The 22,851-nt window shown below is 34.4% G+C and overlaps 1 protein-coding gene across 2 annotated transcripts in view; it reads left to right on the top strand.

Moving 5' to 3' along the window:
• RALGPS2 (Ral GEF with PH domain and SH3 binding motif 2) overlaps positions 1-22,510 on the top strand; it is a 129,185-nt gene extending 106,675 nt beyond the window's left edge. The window contains exons 14-19 of one of the 2 annotated variants that reach the window (XM_058539983.1): positions 2,184-2,261; positions 3,890-3,995; positions 6,652-6,744; positions 13,118-13,223; positions 15,487-15,578; positions 18,544-22,510. In XM_058539983.1, the coding sequence (XP_058395966.1) occupies positions 2,184-2,261; positions 3,890-3,995; positions 6,652-6,744; positions 13,118-13,223; positions 15,487-15,578; positions 18,544-18,573 (505 nt within the window). In that variant the 3' untranslated portion in view covers positions 18,574-22,510. The remainder of the gene's footprint in view (positions 1-2,183; positions 2,262-3,889; positions 3,996-6,651; positions 6,745-13,117; positions 13,224-15,486; positions 15,579-18,543) is intronic. The other variant, XM_058539984.1, reaches the window with a different exon arrangement.
• Positions 22,511-22,851: the final 341 nt, after the last annotated feature.

Below are 22,851 nucleotides of genomic sequence, written 5' to 3'. Positions count from 1 at the left end.
TGAATTTAAATTGCCATTAACTGAAAGTTTGCACAGAGCACACAGATTTATACTGAAATACTGTAAGTCGTGCTCCCTTCTCCTTTCCTTATTGCTTTAAGCTATGAAAGCTGTCATCTGCAGCAAATGTCCATTAGGACTTCTGTATTGTCTATGACCATTTCACTTCTGCTATTTTCATACTTAAAGATACTTGACTCTTGACCAAAATAATTACTCCCTTCTGTATATAAACTAAGCAACTTAAGTTTCTAAGTAACACGAGTGTTGTTTAGATTGAATTTTGAATGTCATATTAAAATTGATGGAGTTGAAAATATTTAGTTACCTAACTCCCTATCAGTAACCTTTTAATAGAAAACAGTTATACTAACTATACATTTGAAATTAAACTATATTCGAATTGCTTAATTTCATGCTGTTTAGTTGGAAAATTGTATCTTTGTTCTTGATGAAACTTCCTAAAGATTTCTCACCATTACATGTTGAAGATTTTACTTATAAACTCAATATTTCAAAGTACTTTTGAGCCTTTCTACTCTAATTATCAGTGTTCCCAAGTTTTGTTCTCTTTGTTTAGGGGGATCCTTAACAATTTTGTTTTTGCATATTATTTTTCTTCCAACTTTTACTTTCAATCTCTTTATTTGGGTTTGCCTGAAACAGGAAAAAACACAAGAGTTGCCTTCAGAATGCTGTCTGTACAAGTCGTCTTAGTTCTTTCCCTCTAGAAGGAGTGTGATACCATCAGATGTTGATTATAGAGTGTATTGTAATCTTTAGATAAAAAATATTGATGAACAAAATTGTTTTGCAGATTGTGTGAGTTATAGGTAAGTAACCAGAATGGTGTTGTGTTAAATACTCTCTTCTCTTCCCAGCAGGTTACTTTTGAAGACATTATTTAACGATGTAACCTTCACATCTCAAAATAATATTTTTCTTTTATGACAAATGTTTTGCTTTGCAGACATTTGCAGCTAAAAAAATCTATTGTACTTGTGCCAAGTTTAAATCAGTGCCTCTTGGAACATTTTGAGAGCAAATTAATGCTGTCCAGCGAGATTCAGACATGAAATAATAAAAAGTGAATAAAGAAGTAGGATTTAAAATACTACTTGTGAATAGTGTACTTGAAAATAGTACTCTGACTGTTAAAAACATGCCATTTTCTGTTCTTATTTCCTAGAGACATCAAATATGTTGCTGCTTCAGTTGCTAAAATAATGCTTTTTGTTTTAAATATCATTTATCAACAGTGCTACTTTTGGCTTTTCCCAGGCAAAGAAGTATCAGTGTTTCGATGTGTGTGTATTTCCTTTGTTTAAGTATTACATGCCATTTTGGATAAATATTGACTCATAGCATTTTTATCATTTATTGGCTTTATTATTTATTTATTTCAGTTGATGTGGAAATAAAATAATGCCTTTATTACTCAGTTCATCTCTTTTATTAGTTTTTTTGGATTTAATACAAAGGATAGAGAGGAAAATAAGGTATTCGAGCCACATTGCTTTTAGGTGTCTTCATAGGGACATATAATAAAAATGAATTATTTATGTAAGTCCAGGTATCATATTTAAACTGAGATCTTGGGGCCGGCCCCGTGGCTTAGCGGTTAAGTGCGTGTGCTCCGATGCTGGCGGCCCGGGTTCGGATCCCAGGCACGCACTGACGCACTGCTTCTCTGGCCATGCTGAGGCCGCGTCCCACATACAGCAACTAGAAGAATGTGCAACTATGACACACAACTATCTACTGGGGCTTTGGGGGAAAAAAAATAAATAAAAAAAATTTAAACTGAGATCTTATTTAAACTGAGATCCAAGGACTGGAATAGAAACAAAAGGATTTTTGAAGTATTTTTCAGGTTTGATAGTATTTAATTATAAATATTTCTTTAATTATTTTAGCAGATTTGTGAAAGCAAGTATATATAGAAATGTATGGTATGTACCAGGCACCTATAAATATTTCTAGAGTCAATGGTAGAAGAAAAAGTATTTTGTAATCTATGCTGCATGCTTTAAAAAAGAAAGAAAAACAATCAGATACTATCCTTTTGTAGGATTTAGGAAATTATATTACACAAAGAAATTATTATACTGTTCTAGGTACTGATGATGATTGTGTGAATAAAAGTATATGTAATATATACAATTTATAATGGAATCCAACAGGAACAGATTATACCATTCTCTCGGCCCGGTGACACGAATGGCACGAAATGGCTATCGAAGCCACATGAAGGCCAGCAGGTACAATTCCCCTGCATATCAGGGGTCACAGAACTCCCATCTGGTGTTGGTGATTGGCTTACATGGGTGTGGTCTCACCTTATTTCTGTTCTTTCTCAACTAATTGGTTTAAAAACTAAAAAATCCCAGGAAAACTTTCTTTCCAAGATTTAATCTAGAGATAAATTTGAGCTGTTCTTTCCAATCCACAGAGCTAATTGCTAAAACTTGCATCTTTATGTTACATTTTAAAAATAATTCCAAGTTGGTAGCCTTCTAACTACCCAGGTCTTTCTAATGCTGCTAGCTGCTGGATAGGCAATAGAAAAATCTGCTCATTATTCAAAGGCTACAGTCAAAGCATTTACTCTGCTAATAAGTCTACATTCGATTTATCTTTTTTAAGAATTTTTCAGATAAACTGCAGGTTCTGAATTTAGACATCTATTTCATTATATAGTATTTATGTATTTAAACTCATGTTCATTCAGTTCTTCTAGTTAAACCGAGTCCCTTTCTGCACTATATTAGCTGCAGAAGAAAATAAGGATGGTAGATTGAGTGGGGGCTGGAGGTTAGTGGTGATGGGTAATCAACAAATTCGTAGTACAACAAAATAGCCAACTTTTAGAAGTGAACTTTATGTCAACTTGATGGTGTCTAATCCCCTTGTGTATATCTCCTTGAATATAAATAGCTCTAGCATGAAATTGCTAGTGGTTTTTAAGTTTTTACGTTACTTTGAAGACACCTAAGTAATCATAAAGGGATAAACTAGCAAACTTCTATTTTCTTGGCTGTTGTAGGAATTCTGCCGGTCATGTCAAATCACCAGAGAATGACAGATTTTTTGTTAGTGTGTGTGTATTTTTTAATTGACTTATATAGAAATTATTCTTGTTTTTAAACATAAGACCTTAAATCAGTTGGGGAAAGATATTTAAATGTTTGGTTCTTTTGTGATGGTTTTCTTCAGAAACATGAAGAGAAAATCCTGAGTTTTGAAGTTATTCCTTTGTTGGAGAGCTGTAGGCTGTAATCACACACTTACGAATTGGCAGCATTTAAATGTCGTTAAAATTTATTGCAGAAAGCCAGTTTTTTAAGTATGTTGTTATTGCCTTTATTACTTTTTTCACCTATTTTAGAATTAAATTAAGCATGGATTTTCTTTTTCTTTTTTCCTTTTTTAAGCTTCTGCTATTTTTATTTTGAGTTTTATATGCTTAAATACTTTTAACAAATAGAATCCTCATTTTTCCTACCAGGACTTAAAGTTTCTAATGGGGAAAAAAGTTTACAGCAGTGATGCAATGTGGCATGTTAAGAAGAAGAAAAAGTCTTAAATCCTTAATTTAATCTTCACTAAAGTGAATTATTCTATTTTCCTAAATTATACTTGTTCAAAATATGTAATAAAATGTGTGTTTTTTAACCATCTACTGACTTTAATAACTTCTTGATTAACTTTTGTGACAGCTTATAAATTTCAGGCCAATGAACCTTTATAATTGTCAGTGTCTTCTTATTCTGCATACAGTAACAAAGTTTGAAAATTAAGAATAATTACATTTCATTTAAGTACCTCCTTGATAACTGCTAAACACAAAAGCTCTTACATGTTCTTTTTTTTCATTTTATTATTATAGTTCTGCAGAATCAGAAGATTTGGCAGTACATTTATATCCAGGAGCTGTTACTATTCAAGGTGTTCTCAGGAGAAAAACTTTGTTAAAAGAAGGCAAAAAGCCTACAGTAAGATTTTACTATATTTTAACACACCTCTAAAAATATGCAAATGTATAGGACTCTAAAAAATATGAAGAAAATTGAAATAAAACCGGATATGTAGTACACTTGAAATAATTTAAAATATGCATTTGCCTCGCCATGTTTCTTAGTTTAAATTTCAGTTAAATCCTACATTTAGGGTGCTTAAATCAAGGTACTCCTGTACTTCTCTTTGCCCCCTAATGTAGTTCTTATACAAAATCATTTCTCATGAACCTTGAAAGGATATATTGTTAAGAAGTATTTTAGTAATAAGTTTAGGAAAAATGAAGAATAGGGAGTAACAACCCTAAGAAATGGAATTCAACCAGTTTGTCAGTCCTAAGTTGTTTATTTAAATCTCTGTAATGCAGTTTTGTTTTCCTACATAAAATACAACCCAGATATTAAATGTCCTCCAAACCATAATTATATTTAAAAAAAAAAGCTTAGTGGAACAAAGCTTTTCACATGAAACACAAAACTTTGTTCTTCCTCAGCAGCACAGTAGTTTGACTACTAATGAAAAAAGTTTTTTTTTCCTTTTCTCAAATATTATAATTTATCTAATTTGGAATAAAACCTTTGACATATATCCACGCTTAAAGCTTTTAAAGATATGAGGGCTTCTTAAAATATAAAAACGGTTTACATTTGAGTAATCTGATTTTGCTGCTTACATTACAGTAAACCTCAGGCACATACAATCAAGAAGCTATACTAGGCCAGCTAGTGAACTAAGAAATAACATGTCAGTGGAGGCATTACCACACCTATTATGTGCCAGATTCGAGAAATAGAGCAGCAAACAAGATGAGGTGAAGTGTCTGCCTCACGGAGGTGACATTCCAATGAGGAGAAATCGAAAGTAAGCCCTTAAAATAAGGTAATGGGATGGAGAATGATAGGATCAGGAGAGATGTCACCATACCAAGGCATTTGAGCCGAGATCTGAATAAGAAAGGAGAGTTAGCCATGTGAGGATCTCGGGTTCAGGAAACAAGAAGGCCTGTATGGTCGAAGCACTGAAGGTGGAGGAGGTGGAGGAGAGAAAGAGTGGGGTTGCTTGATGATGTAGTAGATGTGATATATGAGAGAAAGAGTGGAAGTGAAGATAACTTCTGGGTTTTGGACTAAGCTAGGTGAATGTTGGGGACATTTATTGAAATACGGAAAGTTTTTTGCGAGGTGGCAGGAAAGTCTCAACCAAGTTCAGTTTGATATGCTTATTAGACATTTAAGGGGGGCATGTCATTTTGGCTCTTTAAAAAGTACAGTTCAAAAGTTCAGCAGAGAGGTGATGACCAGAGATAAAGATTTGGGAGTCATTAGCATAGAGGTAGTATTTGAAGTATGGGACTGGGTGAGATGGATTATCTATGAAGAAAGTGTAGCTGGGGAAGAAGAGAGCTAGGGCTGGAACTCTGTAGCGTTTAAAGGTCTGCTATAGAAGGGCATAGAGGAAAGCTAATGGTCTCTTAGAATAGAAGCCTACCAGTTAAAGTATTTCAAGAAAGAAGGAGTGGCCAGCTGTGTCAGATGCTGCCAAGAGGTTGACTGTGATGAGACCAGAGGCTTTAGTAAAATGTCAGTGATTAGTGACCTTGACAGCAGCAGCCTAATTGAAAGTAAGTTGAGGAAAAAATGGGCAAAATAGAAATAAAGTCAGGAATTAGAGACAACCTTGCAAGAAGTTATGCTGTGAAAAGGAGCAGAGAAGTTGAATGGTATCTGACAGGTGAGTGGAGAGATTTTTAAAGATGAGAGTACTATTAAGTCTCATTTGTGTAATGATGGTAGAGGGAGAGAAATTGAGATGCAGTGAAGAGGAGTAAATTTGCAAAAACCAATTCCTGGAGAAAGTGAGAGGTAGTAGGAATCTAGAGCATCAAAGAAGAGTTGCATTTCTCCTTTGATAGAAGCGGATTAACTATTCTGTTGTAGCAAGAAGAAAGGCTGAGTGTGTGGGTCTATATATAGGTAGTTAGAAGGAATTGATCTGGGAATATGAGGTAGTCCTCACCAGATTTCATCTGTTTTTCTCTAGGAAATATGCAGTGATATCATTAGGGGGTAGAATATTAGAATTTTGAAGAGAAGGTATGAAATAATTGTCTCCAGAGAGAGAGAGAGAGTATAGTGATTTGATTGGGTAAAAGTGAAATACTATTAATTTCCTTTTGAGATTGGTGGTCATAATTTTATCAGTTGGCACAATTATTGTGATGTAGTGCCAATTAATCAAATGGTTAGACTTAACTAGGGTTAGGTCAGGAGAGAAGAGCAGTGAGATTAAAGTATTTGGGAGGGAATGGATATAGTGCTGGACCATGCAGTATAAGCTTGATAAGAAAGGGGAGGAGAAGATGGGATGAGGAGGCAGGGACAATACTAGATAATATTAAAAAGTGATAGGATTCTCGGTGAAATCAATAATTATCTGACTGAAAGTACTAGTGGAGTATATTAAGTGGAAGTGATAGGAATATTTGAGATAAAGATTTCAGAAGTGATACAACTCTCAAGTTAGGCTAAGATGCCTAAAGTGGAATAGAGCTAAAGGTCATTGGCACTAAGAAGGTAAAGAGACTGAGAAGCCAGTAGCATTTCAGTAGTATATTCATGTGTTTGTCCTCTCCAGGTAGCATCTTGGACAAAATATTGGGCGGCTTTGTGTGGGACACAGCTTTTTTACTATGCTGCCAAATCTCTAAAGGCCACAGAAAGAAAACATGTAAGTATTCCTGCTTTAAATTGTTAGCGTAGTTTCACAACTTCTTCATGGTTGTAAAGAAAGTAGTCCTAATGGAATGCAACGGTTTGTTTGTTTGTTTTCTATATTATAATCCAAAAGTTCTTAAACTGATTCCTTATATGAGTACTGTAATGGAATTATTTTTATTTAGTAAGACCATTTCAAAGATCTTGGAATAACTTCCATATATTGAAGTTTCCTTTTTGAATGCTATTTTTCCATTGCAAATGTCAAAACTGCAAATTACAAATATTTATCTTGGCATCAAATCCTTCCCAAACCTGGGTTTCTTGTTCAGAACATGGTTGAAAGCTATTGCCTTGGAATCTTGGTTCCTGATCTGTAAAATGTGAAAAATTGAGATCATCGTCTAAAGTTCTTGCCACCTCAATCTCTGATTGAGTAATTTCCCAACAGTGAAGAGGAATAATAGTTGCTATGGTTACTATGGTCACTTTCTTTTCTTCAAATGTAGAATCTTTATATAAACCTTTTTTTGTGTGCTGTGTTGTTTTTATATGCCAGTGATACAATCTTTGAGAGGAAGAATAATTTTCTGTGTTACATTAATAAAATCCCTTTGACAGGAATTTTATTTCTAAATTATGTATTTTGCAAGGGATTTAAGTGGTTTACCACACTGAAGAAAGGTAAGCCACTAAAAAAATTTAAGTCCTTTTACTGCTTATAAATTACACAATGACACTGCATATTAATAACAGTAGTTTGGCTTTTTAATTATATGAGGTTTCTGACAGATAATGTATATGAAGTGTTTAGAAATTGGAGCATAGTGGATTGTGAGGAAATCAAATTGAGTGCCAAGAAAATACAGGTAGGTATTTCTGATCCTTTTAGTTAAAACTGTTAAGATTAAAGAAAGAATCATAAGAACAAGATAGAGGGTATAGAGACAGTTCCTTGTTTATATTTAGTATCAGTTTTAGGATAGAAGAGATATGGCACAGAACTAAAAGTAATGAAGGAAAAAATTTTAAATCATTTTCAAACAAAATTAAAATGCAAATTGGAAGAAAATATTTGCTATATATAAGTAACAGATAAAGGATTAAAATCTTTTATATAAACAGCACCACCTATTTAGTGTGCTGGCCAAAAATTTAACCTGAATCTAATCATGAGGCAACAATCAAGTCCAGATTGTGGGACATTCTACAAGACAGCTGGCTAGGATTCTTAAGACCAAAATTTGGCAGACAGAGTGGGGTATGGGGACAAGAGGACTGTTCTAGATTAAAAGAGAGTCAAGAGTCTTGATAACTACATACAACGTATGTACCTTGGTAGAATCCTGGAGGTAATTTTTTTAAAAAACTGTGACGGTCATAATTGAAATAATTGAAGAAATTTTAATATGGACTTTATATGATTGTGTTTGTTAAATTTCTTAGATGTGATACTTACATTATAGTTATATAGGTATATGTTCTTAGGAGATACACGTTGAAATATTTAGAGTTTAGTGTTATGACGTCTGCAGCTTTAAATGTTCAAAGAGATCACGCAAATGCAACATGTAGATATGAGGGTAATCCTTGTAGCATTCTTTCAACTGCTCTATATGGTTTCAGCCTTTACAAAATTAAAAGCTGGAGGAGGAAAAAAGTTGCTAATGAAAATATACCTGTTTATTTGTGTATATAAATGCAGAAGGAGAAAATCTGTAAGCCTACAATACCTATATTTTATTACTGTCTAAAGTATACTTTTTTTTGCCTATGAGAAGCAGAGTAGGCTTGGGAAAGTAGAGTAACTGGGGAGAGAGCAGGGGGAACTCTTGTTTTATTATGTCTATATTTTTGAATGTTTCAAAATGAAAACATACACTGTACATGTTTTTGTTTTGTTTTGCTGAGGAAGATTCATCTTGAGCTAACATCTGTTGCCAGTCTTCCTCTTTTTGCTTGAGGAAGATTCACCCTGAGCAAACATCTGTGCCAGTCTTCCTCTGTTTTGTATGTGGGTCGCCACGACATGGTATAGGTCTGCGCCCAGGAACTGAACCCAGGCCACCAAAGTGGAGCGTGCCAAGCTTAACTACTAGGCCACAGGGCTGGCGCCTAAAAATATTTTTTAATGGAAGTATGTTTACTGTAAAAAAAATTGTTTGCAGATATATTTGAGCCTATCACTACATGATAACAAGTGAATTAATATTGTTTGATTAGTTAAATTTTAAAAACCAAGACTGCACCTGAAAAAGAAACCTATAACATATATGCAGGCCTTCCATGACTCAGTAAGAATCAAACAGAATGATAGAAAAATGGAAAAGGGAGATAAATAGAGGATGAAATATAAATGGATAATAAACATGAAAAGATGTCAGCCTCACTAGTTATCAAAAATGCAGATTAAAGATGCCTTTTTTTTTTTTTTTTCTATTAGGCAAAAATTTAAAAGATTGATAATATAGCATTGGCCATGGTGTATGGAAACACACTATCAGGGGCCATTTGCACTCTATGTGCTGCACCCCTCTATATGAGGAGACATATTGCTTGAATTACTTATTTTTTTTAATTGAAAAGAAGAAACAATTGAAGCAGAAAATTTTAGGGTTCGGAAAAGAATATTAGAAAATCCTGCTATCCACTTTGATATAAAGTATAAGCTGTCAAATCAGCAGTTCTATGGTATTGCCAATTTCATTCTTCATGGTATTAAAATTTACTTCCTTTCGCTTTCCTTTTTGTAGTACCCATGTTATTACAAATAATGTGCTGTGTTCATTCTTTCTCCCATTTCTTTAAAATTGTGAAACATATACATGCAAAAGAAGATGTGTAGTGTACATGTACATTTTAAAGAACAGTAAATAAAATGAACACCTACATAACTCTCCACCCAGCATAAACAGAACATTACCAGAACAGCCCAGGTCTTCCCAAATAGCATCATCTTCCTTTCATATCAGCCATACCCACGGCCTATCACTATCCTGAATTTCATGTTAATCATTGCCTTGTTTTTGTTTAGAATTTTACCATATATGTTTCCTTAACACATTCTTTCATTTTTAAACTGTACCTGAATGGATTCACATATATAGTCTTAAGCACTGCCTTTTTTGCTTACTATTGTTGAGATTCATCACTGTTGATGCATATAGCTGTCATTTATTCCTCTACACAATTGAATACCCTTCCATTTTATGAATTTCCCATAATTTATTCATCATTCTACTGTTGATGGATATTTGGATGGTTTCCAGTGTTTTGCTGTCTCTAACAATGCTGCTATGAATATTTTTGTGCATTTGTTCTCTATGCTATAAACCTAGGAGTGCAAATGTTCAACTTCACAAGAAAATGCCGAATTGATTTACACACTCGCCAGTAGCATAATGAAGCTCCTCGTTGTTCCATGTCCTCACCATACTTCTTATTTTCAGGCTTTTTAGTTTTGGCTAATCTATTAAGTATGAAATGGTACCTCATGATTTTAATTTATATACTTCTGATTACTTAATGAGTTTGAACATTTTTTCATGTTTATTGGTCATTCATGCTTCTTCGGTAAAATGCCTGAATAAATATTTTGCCTATTGGGTGGTATGTTTTCTTACTAATTAGTAAAAATTCTCCATATATTCTGGATGCTAATCTGTTAATAGTTATGTGTTGCCAATGTCTTCTTCCAGTTTGACTTGTTTTTTTCACTCTCTTTGTGATGTCTATTAGTGAAGAGTTCTTAATTTTAAGGTAATAAAATTTATCTTTTCCTTTATGGTTAATGCTTTCTGACTGAGTCGTTTTATAAATCCCCTCTAACCTGAGATCATTAAGATAATCTCTCCTATATTTTCTACTAATAGATTTAAAGTTTTGCGTTTTGCTTTAAAATCATTGATCCACCTGGAGTAGTCAGAGGTGTGTGTGTGTGGGTGTGTGTGTGTGAGATGTGATGTGAAGTAGGCATTCATTTTCATGGTTTTTCTGTGTGGATAACTAATTTTTGTGGCACCATTTATTGAATAGTTCGTTCTTCCTTCACTGATCTGCAGAGCCCACTCTTGTCATATGAATTTGCATCTATATGCACAGATTGCTTTTTAGACTTCCATTGCCCCGTTGGTCTGTCCCTGTCCCAACAGCTCCTGGTCTCAATTACAGTAGCTTTGTAAGTGTTGACGTGTAGCAGGGCAAGTCCTACCTAATTCTTTTCAGGAGCGTCTTGGCTATTTCTCATCCTTTGCTCTTACATATAAATTTTAGAATCAGCTTCTCAAATTCCACATAAACCCTACTGGAATTTTTATTGAAATGACACTAAATCTTAGATCAATTTTGGGAGAATTGACATCTTTACAACATTGAACCTTTTTCTTCATCTCATGCTATTTCTCCATTGATTTAGTTCTTCTTGAATTTCTGTTAACTATTGTACTTTCCTGTATGTCTTTTGTTACATGTATTCCTAGGTACCTTTCTTATAAATGACTTTTATATTTCTAGTGTCTAGCATTACACTTGACTTTCATATTGATCTTTTCCAAGCATTCTTGCTAATCTTTCTTATTAATTTGGTAGATTGTGATGGATTTATTTATAAATATGATCTGTGAGTAATGGCAATTTTATTTTTTCTTCACTTTTATGCCTTTTATTTCTTTTTCTTTTTTTTTTTGTGAGGAGATCAGCCCTGTGCTAACATCTGCCAGTCCTCCTCTTTTTTTGCTGAGGAAGACTGGCAGATGTGCCCATCTTCCTCCACTTTATATAGGACGCCGCCACAGCATGGCTTGCCAAGCAGTGCGTCGGTGCGCGCCTGGGATCCGAACCAGCGGACCCCGGGCCGCCACAGCAGAGCACGCGCACTTAACTGCTTGCACCACCAGGCCGGCCCCTATTTCTTTTTTCTTTTTTTTTTGTTATCTTATTGAGCTGACGAGGTCTTCCAATTCAGTGTTGAATGGAAGTAGCAATGGTGGGCATCCTTGTCTTGATGCTAATTTTGAAGTGTCCTTAGCGTTTTACCCTTGAGTGTATGTGTTGCAGGGTTTTTTTTCCTCTTTCCTGCTTTGTTTTGGTTTGGTTTTTGTGGTGGTGGTTTGTTTGGTTGGTAGATACCCTTTATTGAATTAGGAAGTTCTCGTCTATTCTTAGTCTATCATAAATATGCATTATATTTTAGCAAATGCTTTTATTTTGCATCAACTGAGTTGATCATATTTTTTTCTCTTTTAATCTGTTAATATGGTATAATTATTGCTTTAATAATTCTTCTAAAGTTGAACTGACCTTGCTTTCTTGAAAGGAACCGAACTTAGTTGCATTAATTGATTTCTAACATTAAACCCGCCTCACATTCCAGGGATAAATCCAATTTGGTCATCATGTATCAGCTTTTTTATACGCTGCTAGATTCAGTTTGCTGATATTTTATTTAATATTTCTTCATTATGTTCATGGATGTGATTAACCTAAATTTCTCTTCTTTTGTAACAGCACTTTTTTCATTTCTAAAGTGTAACTTAAAAAAAGAATAACTAGAAAAGTAACAAGCATGCTAAGAATACCTTTTTTTTTTTTTTGAGAAATACAAGACTACATTATTAAGAATTGTCTGAAAGCACTGCTGGTTTATTCAATCATCAGGTTTAAGATACCACCCCTATTATATTGTACACCTTCAGCTTACACAGTATTGTATGTCAATTATATCTCAGTAAAGCTGGGGGAAACAAGATAACACCTCTGTTAAAATGCAAGCTATTTCCCATAAAGAAGGGTTGAGGGATAGCATGGCAACAGAAAAAGACAACATAGGTGAATTTATCAGATCCACTAACAGATCGTGCTCTTTGGGAATGGACACAAGGACAGTTAGGTGGTTTTTTTTGTTTGTTTTTTTGTGTAAGGAAGATTAGCCCTGAGCTGACATCCGTTGCCAATCCTCCTCTTTTTGCCGAGTAAGACCAGCCCTGGGCTAACATCCATGCCCATCTTCCTCCACTTTATATGGGACGCTGCCACAGCATGGCCTGGCAAGCAGTGCGTCGGTCCACGCCCGGGATCTGAACCCGCGAACCCCAGGCTGCCCAAGCGGAGCGCGCACACTTAACCACTACGCCACCAGGCTGGCCCCAAAGACAGTTAGGTTTTGATGAAGAATTGAAGCTGGGAACGATCTGGAGAGTAGGACACTATCTAAAGAGGGCACGCCTAGATGGAATTCAGTAGTAAAAGGCCCTGAGCAGACCTGACCAGCGTAAAGTCACAAATCTCATCTCTCACTAGGAGAAATGGAAAATACTCGAACACTAAATTTTTGCTTAAGATGAGCCATAAATTTTGTGTTTCCATTAATTATCTTTTTTATCTCTCAGTTCAAATCAACATCAAATAAGAACGTATCTGTGGTAGGATGGATGGTGATGATGGCTGATGACCCAGAACATCCAGATCTCTTCTTGCTGACTGACTCTGAGAAAGGTGAATCATTAGAATAACTAGGGTTTAAGATACTGCATATATATAACTTTCCATAAGCCAAAACCTAGTTTACCTGGAATACCCTACTGGGGGCATGTTTGTGTAGTTTTATCTCTTGGGAAATATTTCTGTCACATAATGTGTAGTAACGATGTCAGTATTTTTAGATATCAATATCTATTAATTGCTTACTTAATAAACTTATTCTCTTTGCTGCATGGGCATAAGCTTGCAAATAAAAGCCCAAGTAATCCCTAGAGAGCTAATAATCAGTAAGGGAGGGAGGGAGACAGGGGAAGGAAAAGAGGAATTTAAGAATCTATAGGCCACTGTTACTTTAAAATCTCAGAGATTTGCCATATATGCAGTATCCCTTCATTTATACCCTGAAATGAATTGTTGCTCTTAAGTTCTGAATGTGACAGAGGTTTTCTTTAAATGATTTTTATTCTGTTACTTTTAATTAAATTAATTGGTTATTTGACTCAAATAGCTTTCCAAATAAGTATGATTTTAATTACAGTACTTTGCTTACAATATATAGAGACATTTATGAATGAAATTGTTGGCTATTGACCATAGGAGTTTTTTAAGCGGATGAGAGAAGTTGGAGGGTAGGCTGTGTAGAATCACATCACGCCTCCTTACTGTGCTTGTAGTGGAGACCTCAAGCGGTGGTCAGCACAGATCCTTACATGATGGCTTCATAACGACTGCCAGCTGTTGATAAGCACCACAAAGGAAATTCTTTTATACCTCCCCAGAATCCTCTACTCCAGCAACTCACAACTGAAATGATAGTATATTACCTTTTATGGGCTGTACAATTATATTTTACCTCTGTTTATTCAGAGTGTGTTTTATATCAACAGATATTCTGCTTTTAGGATGTTATGGTATTTTAAGGAAAAACTCAAGTAAGTACATATATTGGATGCAGAAAAAAATAATAGCAAAATAGTCTTGTTTTGAGATGAAATAGATTGATTTATAGAGTAAGGACTCCTTGCTCAACATTCTGAACTCAAAGCCCCAGTCCCCCAAAATCCCAAAGGCATTATTCATAAAATTACATTTTAAAAGGAGATCATTTTCGTTGGGTTTAGTTAACAAATTCATTGTTTTCCTTCAGTTTCCTTAGTGTGCTTGATAGAACTGTTTCATGGTAGCCAAGATTTTTATGAAATCTGTACTAATGTCTTTTTCGGGGGAGGAGAGAGTAGATAAATGGCAGCTATGGCAAGCTTAATTGTAGATATGCCTTCTATTCAGATTGATCTAATGTCTGAATCTGAGTTCAACAAGGAAAACAGTATTATTTGAATAATAAAACATTTGGTAAAGAAAAACTATTGCTTCTGAAAGTGAAAAAGTTCTTTGAGTTTTAAAATCTCAAGGAAAAGCTGTATAACGCCTAAACATAGATTAGGCTCTTGAGCCATTGAATACAGTTATAAAGGAAAGAATAGAATTCAGTAAGAATTGGGAAATAACAAGAACTTAAGTAAAGGAAAAAAGGGAATAAAGTTCTGCTTAGCGAGGCCTACAGTACATGAATCCTTTCTTTTCTCAGTTTATTACCTTAATATATATAACCATATAAAATATTGTTATTATGTGTCAGTCTTGAATTAGAGTCAACATAAGGTCTACTAAATACAACAACACAGATGAATTTCTAATGTTCTAAAGAAGAAAAAGATGCCTCCTCAGACTTTCCCAAAAAGCCCTCAATAAACCTGGAAATCTATAATAATTTTGACAAATGTAACTAAAAACTAAAAGCATATTGATGTTAGTTGATTAATCCTTAATCACATTAAATAGCTAATGTTTAAATGTCAAACATGTTAAACCATTTTGGCCTGTAAAAACTTAATGTCTACAAATATTTAGATCATCTAAGCAGTATTGAAAACCAATTTTTGCACTCTCATTCACACATACAAATATAGAGAAACCAAACAATTATTTTATTTAGATATACTTTCCTCTAAAGAACATTTAAGGCGAGAAGTAAGATTACTTCTCTTCCAATTCATAAGTAGCAAAACAGTGACTTTCTGAATAAATGATAGCATGTGAATGTGGCATAGAGAACTCTTCTTTTTGTTTGTATTGGAAAATCAGGTGTTAGATAAATAGAATTCTGAAACTGAGAACTGTAGTCATGTTTTATTTTGCTCTTTGATACCTGGGAGAATTATTATATGTCAGAGTTCTTACATTTTTATTCTTTTCCCCTTGTTTTTGATAATTTTAGGAAATTCCTACAAGTTTCAAGCTGGCAGTAGGATGAATGCAATGCTGTGGTTTAAGCACTTAAGTGCAGCCTGCCAAAGTAATAGACAGCAGGTGAGCCTTTCTCCTGATCTTCAGAGTAGGCCGTAACTTGAGAGTATATTTAAAAGGGTTCCAAAGAGAAGTAAGTAGACTAATTTTCTGAATGAAGTGGGAAAATGGTATTGTTTTTTTCTTTTTCTTGTTGACAGCGGTCAACAAGACATCAAGTCCACATTTTAGTGAGGGGATGGGCAATAAACAAGTGAACAAATAAAATTTCAGAGAGTGAAAACTATATAAAGAAAACAAAATAGAATCATGTGATATAGAGTGATGGGAGTCGGCGCAAGTTTAAATAAATAAGAGTGAGCAGCAGAGATCCCCCTAAGGAGATGACATTGACATGAGTGACAATAAGGAACAGCCTTGTCAAGATCAAGGGGAAGAGTTGGGGCCGGCCCGGTGGCGCAGCAGTTGAGTGTGCGCACTCTGCTTTGGCGGCGTGGGGTTTGCAGGTTTGGATTCCTGGCACGCACAGACGTATTGCTTGTCAAGCCGTGCTGTGGTGGCATCCCATATAAAATCCAGGAAGATGGGCACGGATATTAGCTCAGGGCCAATCTTCCTCAGCAAAAAAAGAGGAGGATTGGCATCGGGTGTTAGCTCAGGGCTGATCTTCCTCTCACACACACACAAAAAATAATAATAATAATAAAAAGTTCAAGGGGGACAAGAGTTCTGGTAGAGGGAACAGAAAGTGCAAAGACCTTGAAGCTGGAGTGAGCTTAAGGGGTTCAAAATAGGGAACTGTGGCCTGTGTTGGTGGAGTGTAGTGAGAGGCCAGGGTGTGTAGCTCTAGAGGGGGTAAAAATTAGATGACACTTTAATAAAAATTATTCTGGTTCATCTTTATTTGTTCTATTGACAGCTTGATGTGGGTTCCTGTGGTTGCAGTGAAACCCAAAACCATATGGATTTTCTTATTTTTATTTTACTGACACAAAGATGGTGTAATTCAAAGGCTTTCAACTGCAAAGGAGAATGAATCCATAGTGTTGTTTACCCCAAACTCTGTTGCAGATTTAAAGTTGAACTACAAATTAGTAAAGTGGACATAAAATAAACATAACTGCAGTTACGGAAATTTCTGTAAACTTTTAGTTTAATATATATGAAAATCATTGACTTAAGGTACTGAAATACAGAAATATAGGTAAATATTATCAGTAGCTAATTTTGAATAATATAATAATTACATAAGTTTATAAAGCATATAAAAGTATTTTTCATCCCGTGATATCACGACCTAAATTATTGCCCCTTTTTTGGTAAAGGAAGAAACTGAGGCTCAGAGATGCTAAATGGACCTACACAGGGTCAAACAAGTAAAAACTGGTGGACCTGAGACACAAACTCAGTCTTCATCCTTTAGGTCCATTCTTTTTAAACATTGTTAGAATGGGCCTTGTTCTCTATAATTTTTATTTCAAATATATATGACAGACTAATAGCAGTATTTGGTACCATTTTTAACAACCTCCATTAAAGACACAAAATGCCACAGAGCAAAAGTTACTTTCTTGCCCTTGTCAAGGCAATCAGTGTCAATTAGTGTCTGGGACAGAATGAAAGAAACAGACCTTCTTTTGCCTAGACTAAGCTTTTAGGACTCAACTCCATGCTATACTTTTTTTAAGTGTAGCTTAAAGTATTAAGCATCATCTTTTAAAAATCTCAGATTTCAAGATTAATGTAGACAGCGTATGCATACCAGCATAGAGGGTCAATTTCTTTTACTGTTATTGGAACTTCCTGCTAAACAAGCCAACCAGATGTGTATAAATGGTTTTTGTTTGTTTCTATAATTGCAAGAATCAGAGTAGTAGCAAATTTATAAATAGAAGCTGTGGAATTTGAAATTTTTAGTAGAAGACTAATTGATTCAAATACAGCATCTTAAACCACATTCAGGCAACTTAGGAGGAAATGGAACTTTTACTTTATTTAAATATGTGTTTCTTATAACAAGGCCTGAGAATTTATACTTTAAGCACTTGAGCATGTGTATTGTATTTGATTTATAATTCAGTTAGGGTTGTATTGTCAAATAACTTTTCATTCAGAAGCCGACATATGTAAGAGATTCATTTATTTTGAGTATCCTAGGTTTTCAGAAAAAGATTGCTGAAGTGTGGAAGCTGTTAAGCTGTTTTAAAGGACAGAGAAATGACCACTGATGTATAAATGAATATCTCGGACAGAGATAGCTGATAGCACAACTTTGGAAGAGCGTTGTGTTTTTTTTTTTTTTTTTTTTTGACTTGGTGAAACCCTCTTTAGTCCTTGACTAGAGAACTCGTCAACTAATTTTAAAAAACAAAATGTATTCATATTTCAAAGAATTATTATTGAATTTCAGACTGGTAAGAAATCAAGTTAAATTTGATCCAATCTATAAGCAGCAAACTATTATATAACCTATTAATTTTTCAGAGTCACGAAATATAACGATGAGTTTTATTCTTTCATACTTATTTTCAAGATGATTTAACAAAGAAATTCTTAGTAACATTTGTTATAAAATAATCTGCACTGGATTTTAAACTTTGCATGTAGGAATTCATTGTAATGCATATAATGAGAAAATAAATGATGACAAGCATGTTTATCTGGAATCTCAGCATACTAGAGCCATGCTGCTTCTTTTCTCATTCATTATTCACTCAGTGAACATCTACTGAGCCCCTTATGTTAGATAAGAAACATACTGTCTCTGCCCTTTCTCCCATGCAGATTTCAGTTTACTAGAAAGTATTCACTCATCTCAGTGATTTTTTTCTCTCAAAAATGTCTAGTGTATTTTATTCATTATTCATAAACAAATGCAATACCTTCTATCAAATTCCTTTTTAAAAGAGATACTTAGGTCAAAAATTTTAATATTTGGGCTTACTTAAAGTGATGAGGAAAGATAAGAAATAGTACTTTGAAAAACAACTTTTAAATATTCTCAGTTTATCATACTTATATTTTTTAGGTTCCTACAAACTTGATGACTTTTGAGTAAAAGCCAAGGAAGAAGAGAGGTGAACCATTGCTCCTATGTGAGAGCGAGGACTGATGCAAGAGCGCCAGCTGTAAACCATCCCTGTGCCAGGAAGAGCCCAGAGGTTCTGTCTCAGCCTTTGGAGTTCTGAACCAAAAAAGCACTAATTTCAGGGAATGAAGTGCGACATTCCCAGAGAACAAATTGGAGTTGCAAAACAAACTGCCATGGACCATGCTTCTTATCTCTGAACTGACCTGTGGAAACCACTGCCTTAAAAGAATGAAAGGAAAACCAACATGAAACACCAAATAGTGTGTGTGAATCTTCTGGCGGTGCTGTGCTTGGAATAGATCGTAGCTAATTTGCATTTCTTTTAACTTTGTACTGATTTTGGAGGGGGGAATCACCTTTTTTAGATACACTTTAAAAAGGAAAAACATGTTTCTTATGGGTTACGTCAGGAGCTGGTTTTGAACTGAGGTGTAAAGATACTCTAACTTATTGGTATTCTACCAGCAGCCTCCCAGAAAGGTTTGTTTAGCCTCCATCAGTCTGCAGCCTCACTCGCTTTCTCACAGCACGAATGTAGGAGTTAGAAATGTTAATAATGTGAGTTGTTGGGCTTCGTTTGGGATGGGAGGGGCGGTTGTTTTATTTTGGATGAGGGGAGATTTTTTTAAACACTAAACTTCTAAAATTTAGTACTGTGTGAGGAACATTTTTCCTGCAGGAGGTATAAAGGCTGAGTGTTCATATGCCAGACACTTTTTTCAAGTGGGCTTCAGGAAACATGGTCGTTTTTAAGTGGGTTTAAGGTTTAGCCTTCTATATGAATTAGTTGTTGGACCACAGATCTGCTTAGTAGAGACTGTAATCCCAACTTAAACTTTTCTGAGAAGATTTTACAATAATTACATTTTTCATGTCAATGGATTATCCCTTCTACCAGTCCACAGGTGATTTTTATCTTCAAGGTGACGTGTTGATAATTCGTCCGGATATTTTCTTTTACAGTGTTTAATATGCACATTGCCAGTTATTTTTTTTATTATCCATATTCATTTTTTGTTCAATATGAGATTCAAGATCATATTTGTTTAAAAGAGATTCCACATATATATGTATTGTATGTATTTTATTATAAAGCATACAAAATAACTTTAAAAGGGAAAAAGGTGAAAGATTGAGATTCTGGGAATTTTAAGTTTCAAAACTTTCCTTCTCATACAACTTTCCTTTATTACAAAACATTTTTGTGAAAACTTACTATAGGTCCTACCACAAAACCATATTTTGTCAGCGGTTGACCAAGCAGTTTTGTGAGAGCTCTTCTATGCAATAACGCATTTAATTTCCAAAATAAATGTTGAATTACAAAAAGGAAAAAGAGTTTGAAGGTGAGATGCCTTAGGATTTTAGCAAAAAATGACACTCGGACAAAGACTATGTGTTGGATGTTATAAACTTATGGGGCATCATAATTTTAGCAGTGCCCAGAGTAAGAAATGCTTTTTGACTGCTATCTTCTAATAGACTTCCATTACTTTAGGCCTCACATAAAATTTCTCATATTTGTATGCTTAGAGAATTTTGTACATTTTTTAAATCATAAATATTTTACTCTTAAATCTCTGAAACTTAAATAGAAAATGTTGCCCACAGAATAATTAGCTAAAAATTTATCCAAAGGAAAGTAAACGAGTTTTTTCTGAGTGCTAAGTTTTTAAATTTAGTTTTCTGCTTGGAAAGGATATTAAGAGTTCAGATATTTTTCTCATATAGTATAGTTAGAAATACCATTATTTCTGGTTTTATGGAAGGTGGGGCTGGAGAGGGCAAAATGTTGCCTGTGCTGGATGATTTTTCAATTTATGACCTCCCAAGCTTAACCCACGTTGGGTACATAGAAAGACACCATCTGCGTAGCCAGCAGTATTACTGTGTAGACCTTGCACATCTTACTTTTGTTTTGCTTTTTTTTAAATTCCTTAATTTGTTTATTTCTCTTCAGAAATAAGTGTTTTTAACATTGTATCTGCTTTTTAAAAAATATTGTGGATGAGAACCCTGTGGATTTTTTACTATTATTATGTTGTTTGTCATAAATAAGCTAAAATAGGAATGTTGCAGGTTAACCATATCTGTAGAGATATGCAACTGGAAGTCAGAGCCTGACATCACACAGTTTTGCCAAAGAGAGAGCTAAACTGGAAGATGTGTTTGATATTTTCAGCTCTAAACATTAATGGGTGCTTGCACAGAGTAAGAATAGTGTTCATGTTCGTATATAGAATTGTGGCTTCTATCTGACTGAAACTCTTAACATCACTATGCAGTAGAAGTTGCCATTGTTTTTCTATCTTCAAATTTGTCCATTCAAAAGATTAGTCATTGCTTTTTAAGATTATTTTAGCATTTGAAGCAAATGGAAACCAGTGAGAGAAGTGAATTAAAATAGTGTAGGTGAATTTTTTATCTATAATTCACCAAATGATATCTGATAATAATTCAAGTAGAGAAAATATGTCACCAAAATGTATTAAATATTTAGGTAGTTTATTAGTGGGAAGATGAAGTTTTTTTCCTCTTATTATGCCTACCCTTAATAAATTAGTAAATTAGTGACTCAAAAGGTTGGAATTTCCATCAATATTAAACTCATTTATTTCTCTACTAGCCAAGAACTCATTAGAAATCCCATTATAATTTAAATTTAAGCTAGTTTATGATAAGCATAATGATTGGCATATTATACAGCCTGGTGTAGTAGTATATAATACTAACCAAATACAATTTGACACACATCTCATTTAACAGTTATTTTGAACATGTAAGCTTATTTTTCCTATGGAAGTAACATATTAGCTTTTAAAATATAACTATGAAAATAACTGCATAACGACCTTCCAGAGCACTATTTTTGGTTTCATGCCCCCTCTGTGTTCGGGCTCTGCTTATTTTCAGAGGTATTAATTTTACTGTAGCCTCCAAACTGTAAGAATTGAAAGTGAACTGATCAAACACACCTTCCTATTCTCTTTTCTTCACTATGTAAATATTATTTGTGTAAACGTTACAAAAAGGGATCCAGACAATTTGAGTATTTTTTTTTCTCCCTAGGCATGTGCTTCAATGACATTTTTTTTCTGTGTGGAAAATGCCATATAACTATTGCACTACCTTCTATATGACTGTTTTGGTGTTGGGTCTTTCTGTATGTCAAGAGTTAGGGTGTTTATAGCTGCAAAGTTTTTGTAAGTGGCTTTATTCCTCTTCTGGAAGATTTATAAGGGAGCCCAAGGAGCACTATTGTTATAGAAGGAAAAAATGTTTACAGTGTCTAGTGTACATACTCTATATATTAGTTGAAACTGGGGCCCTCTAAGAGCAGCCTAGCCTGTTGATCTCTTGAGATTACTAGAATTTACCTGGCCAAATGGCTTGAGCAGAAATCTTTCTTTTTTCTTTTTTTTTAGGTTAAATCTGTAAGCTGTATGCCTTTACTCCTGAAAACAAAACTGTAGGACATTGTATTAATTGGAAATCAATAATCATAGTAGATTTAATCCATTAACTTTTTAAAAGAATATATCCTCTGTTGATTTCCTTCCTGTTTTTAAGGCACATTCCTTTATAACCAGTTTTGAAACCACCATATTATCTTCTTCTGCAAACAAGGGGTACCAGTGTTGCTTAACGGAAGATAATCTTTAATAAAAGAAATCCTCTGCTTCAAAGGCTTTTGAAATAATTGGATCCCTTTTTGAAAATGAAGATGAATTCGCCTGTCTCTGGTGGAACAGTAGTACTGCTGTTGTGTGAATAGATGATATAAAGCAAGGGGTGAGGTTTGTCTGGCGTTTTCAGTGATCTTTTAGGGTTTGCTTTTATTTTCTCTCTCTTCTTTTGTATTATTTCTTTGGAACATAGTAAATTTATGATTTTACAGCCAGAATGGTATTCTGTTTTTTCTAAGTTTTGAGATACAAACATTGTTATTTAATCTCATTGATGACAATAATTATCCCTGTGAAGTCAACCTTTTCAAAATGATTCAAGTACTTTTTGGTTTTGCTTCCCTAAAAATGGCTTGTGTCAAAAGTGACTTTTTTTTTTTTCTATTTAGAGGAATCTAATGAAAATGAGATCTGTGCATGCAAACTCTTAAGCTTTATTGAAAGCAGTTTCATTACACCAGTGTCTCAAGTTGTAGTGTGGGGAAAATTTGGTCAGTGCCTTATCAATTTGAAGACCACGTTTAGGGCATCGAGTATGACAACAATCATTTGCCCTCTT

Source organism: Diceros bicornis, chromosome 4 (genome assembly GCF_020826845.1).
Source record: "Diceros bicornis minor isolate mBicDic1 chromosome 4, mDicBic1.mat.cur, whole genome shotgun sequence".
NCBI lineage: Eukaryota > Metazoa > Chordata > Mammalia > Perissodactyla > Rhinocerotidae > Diceros > Diceros bicornis.
The sequence above is the reverse complement of the archived record's forward strand: the minus strand, read 5'-3'. Positions and strand labels throughout refer to the sequence as shown.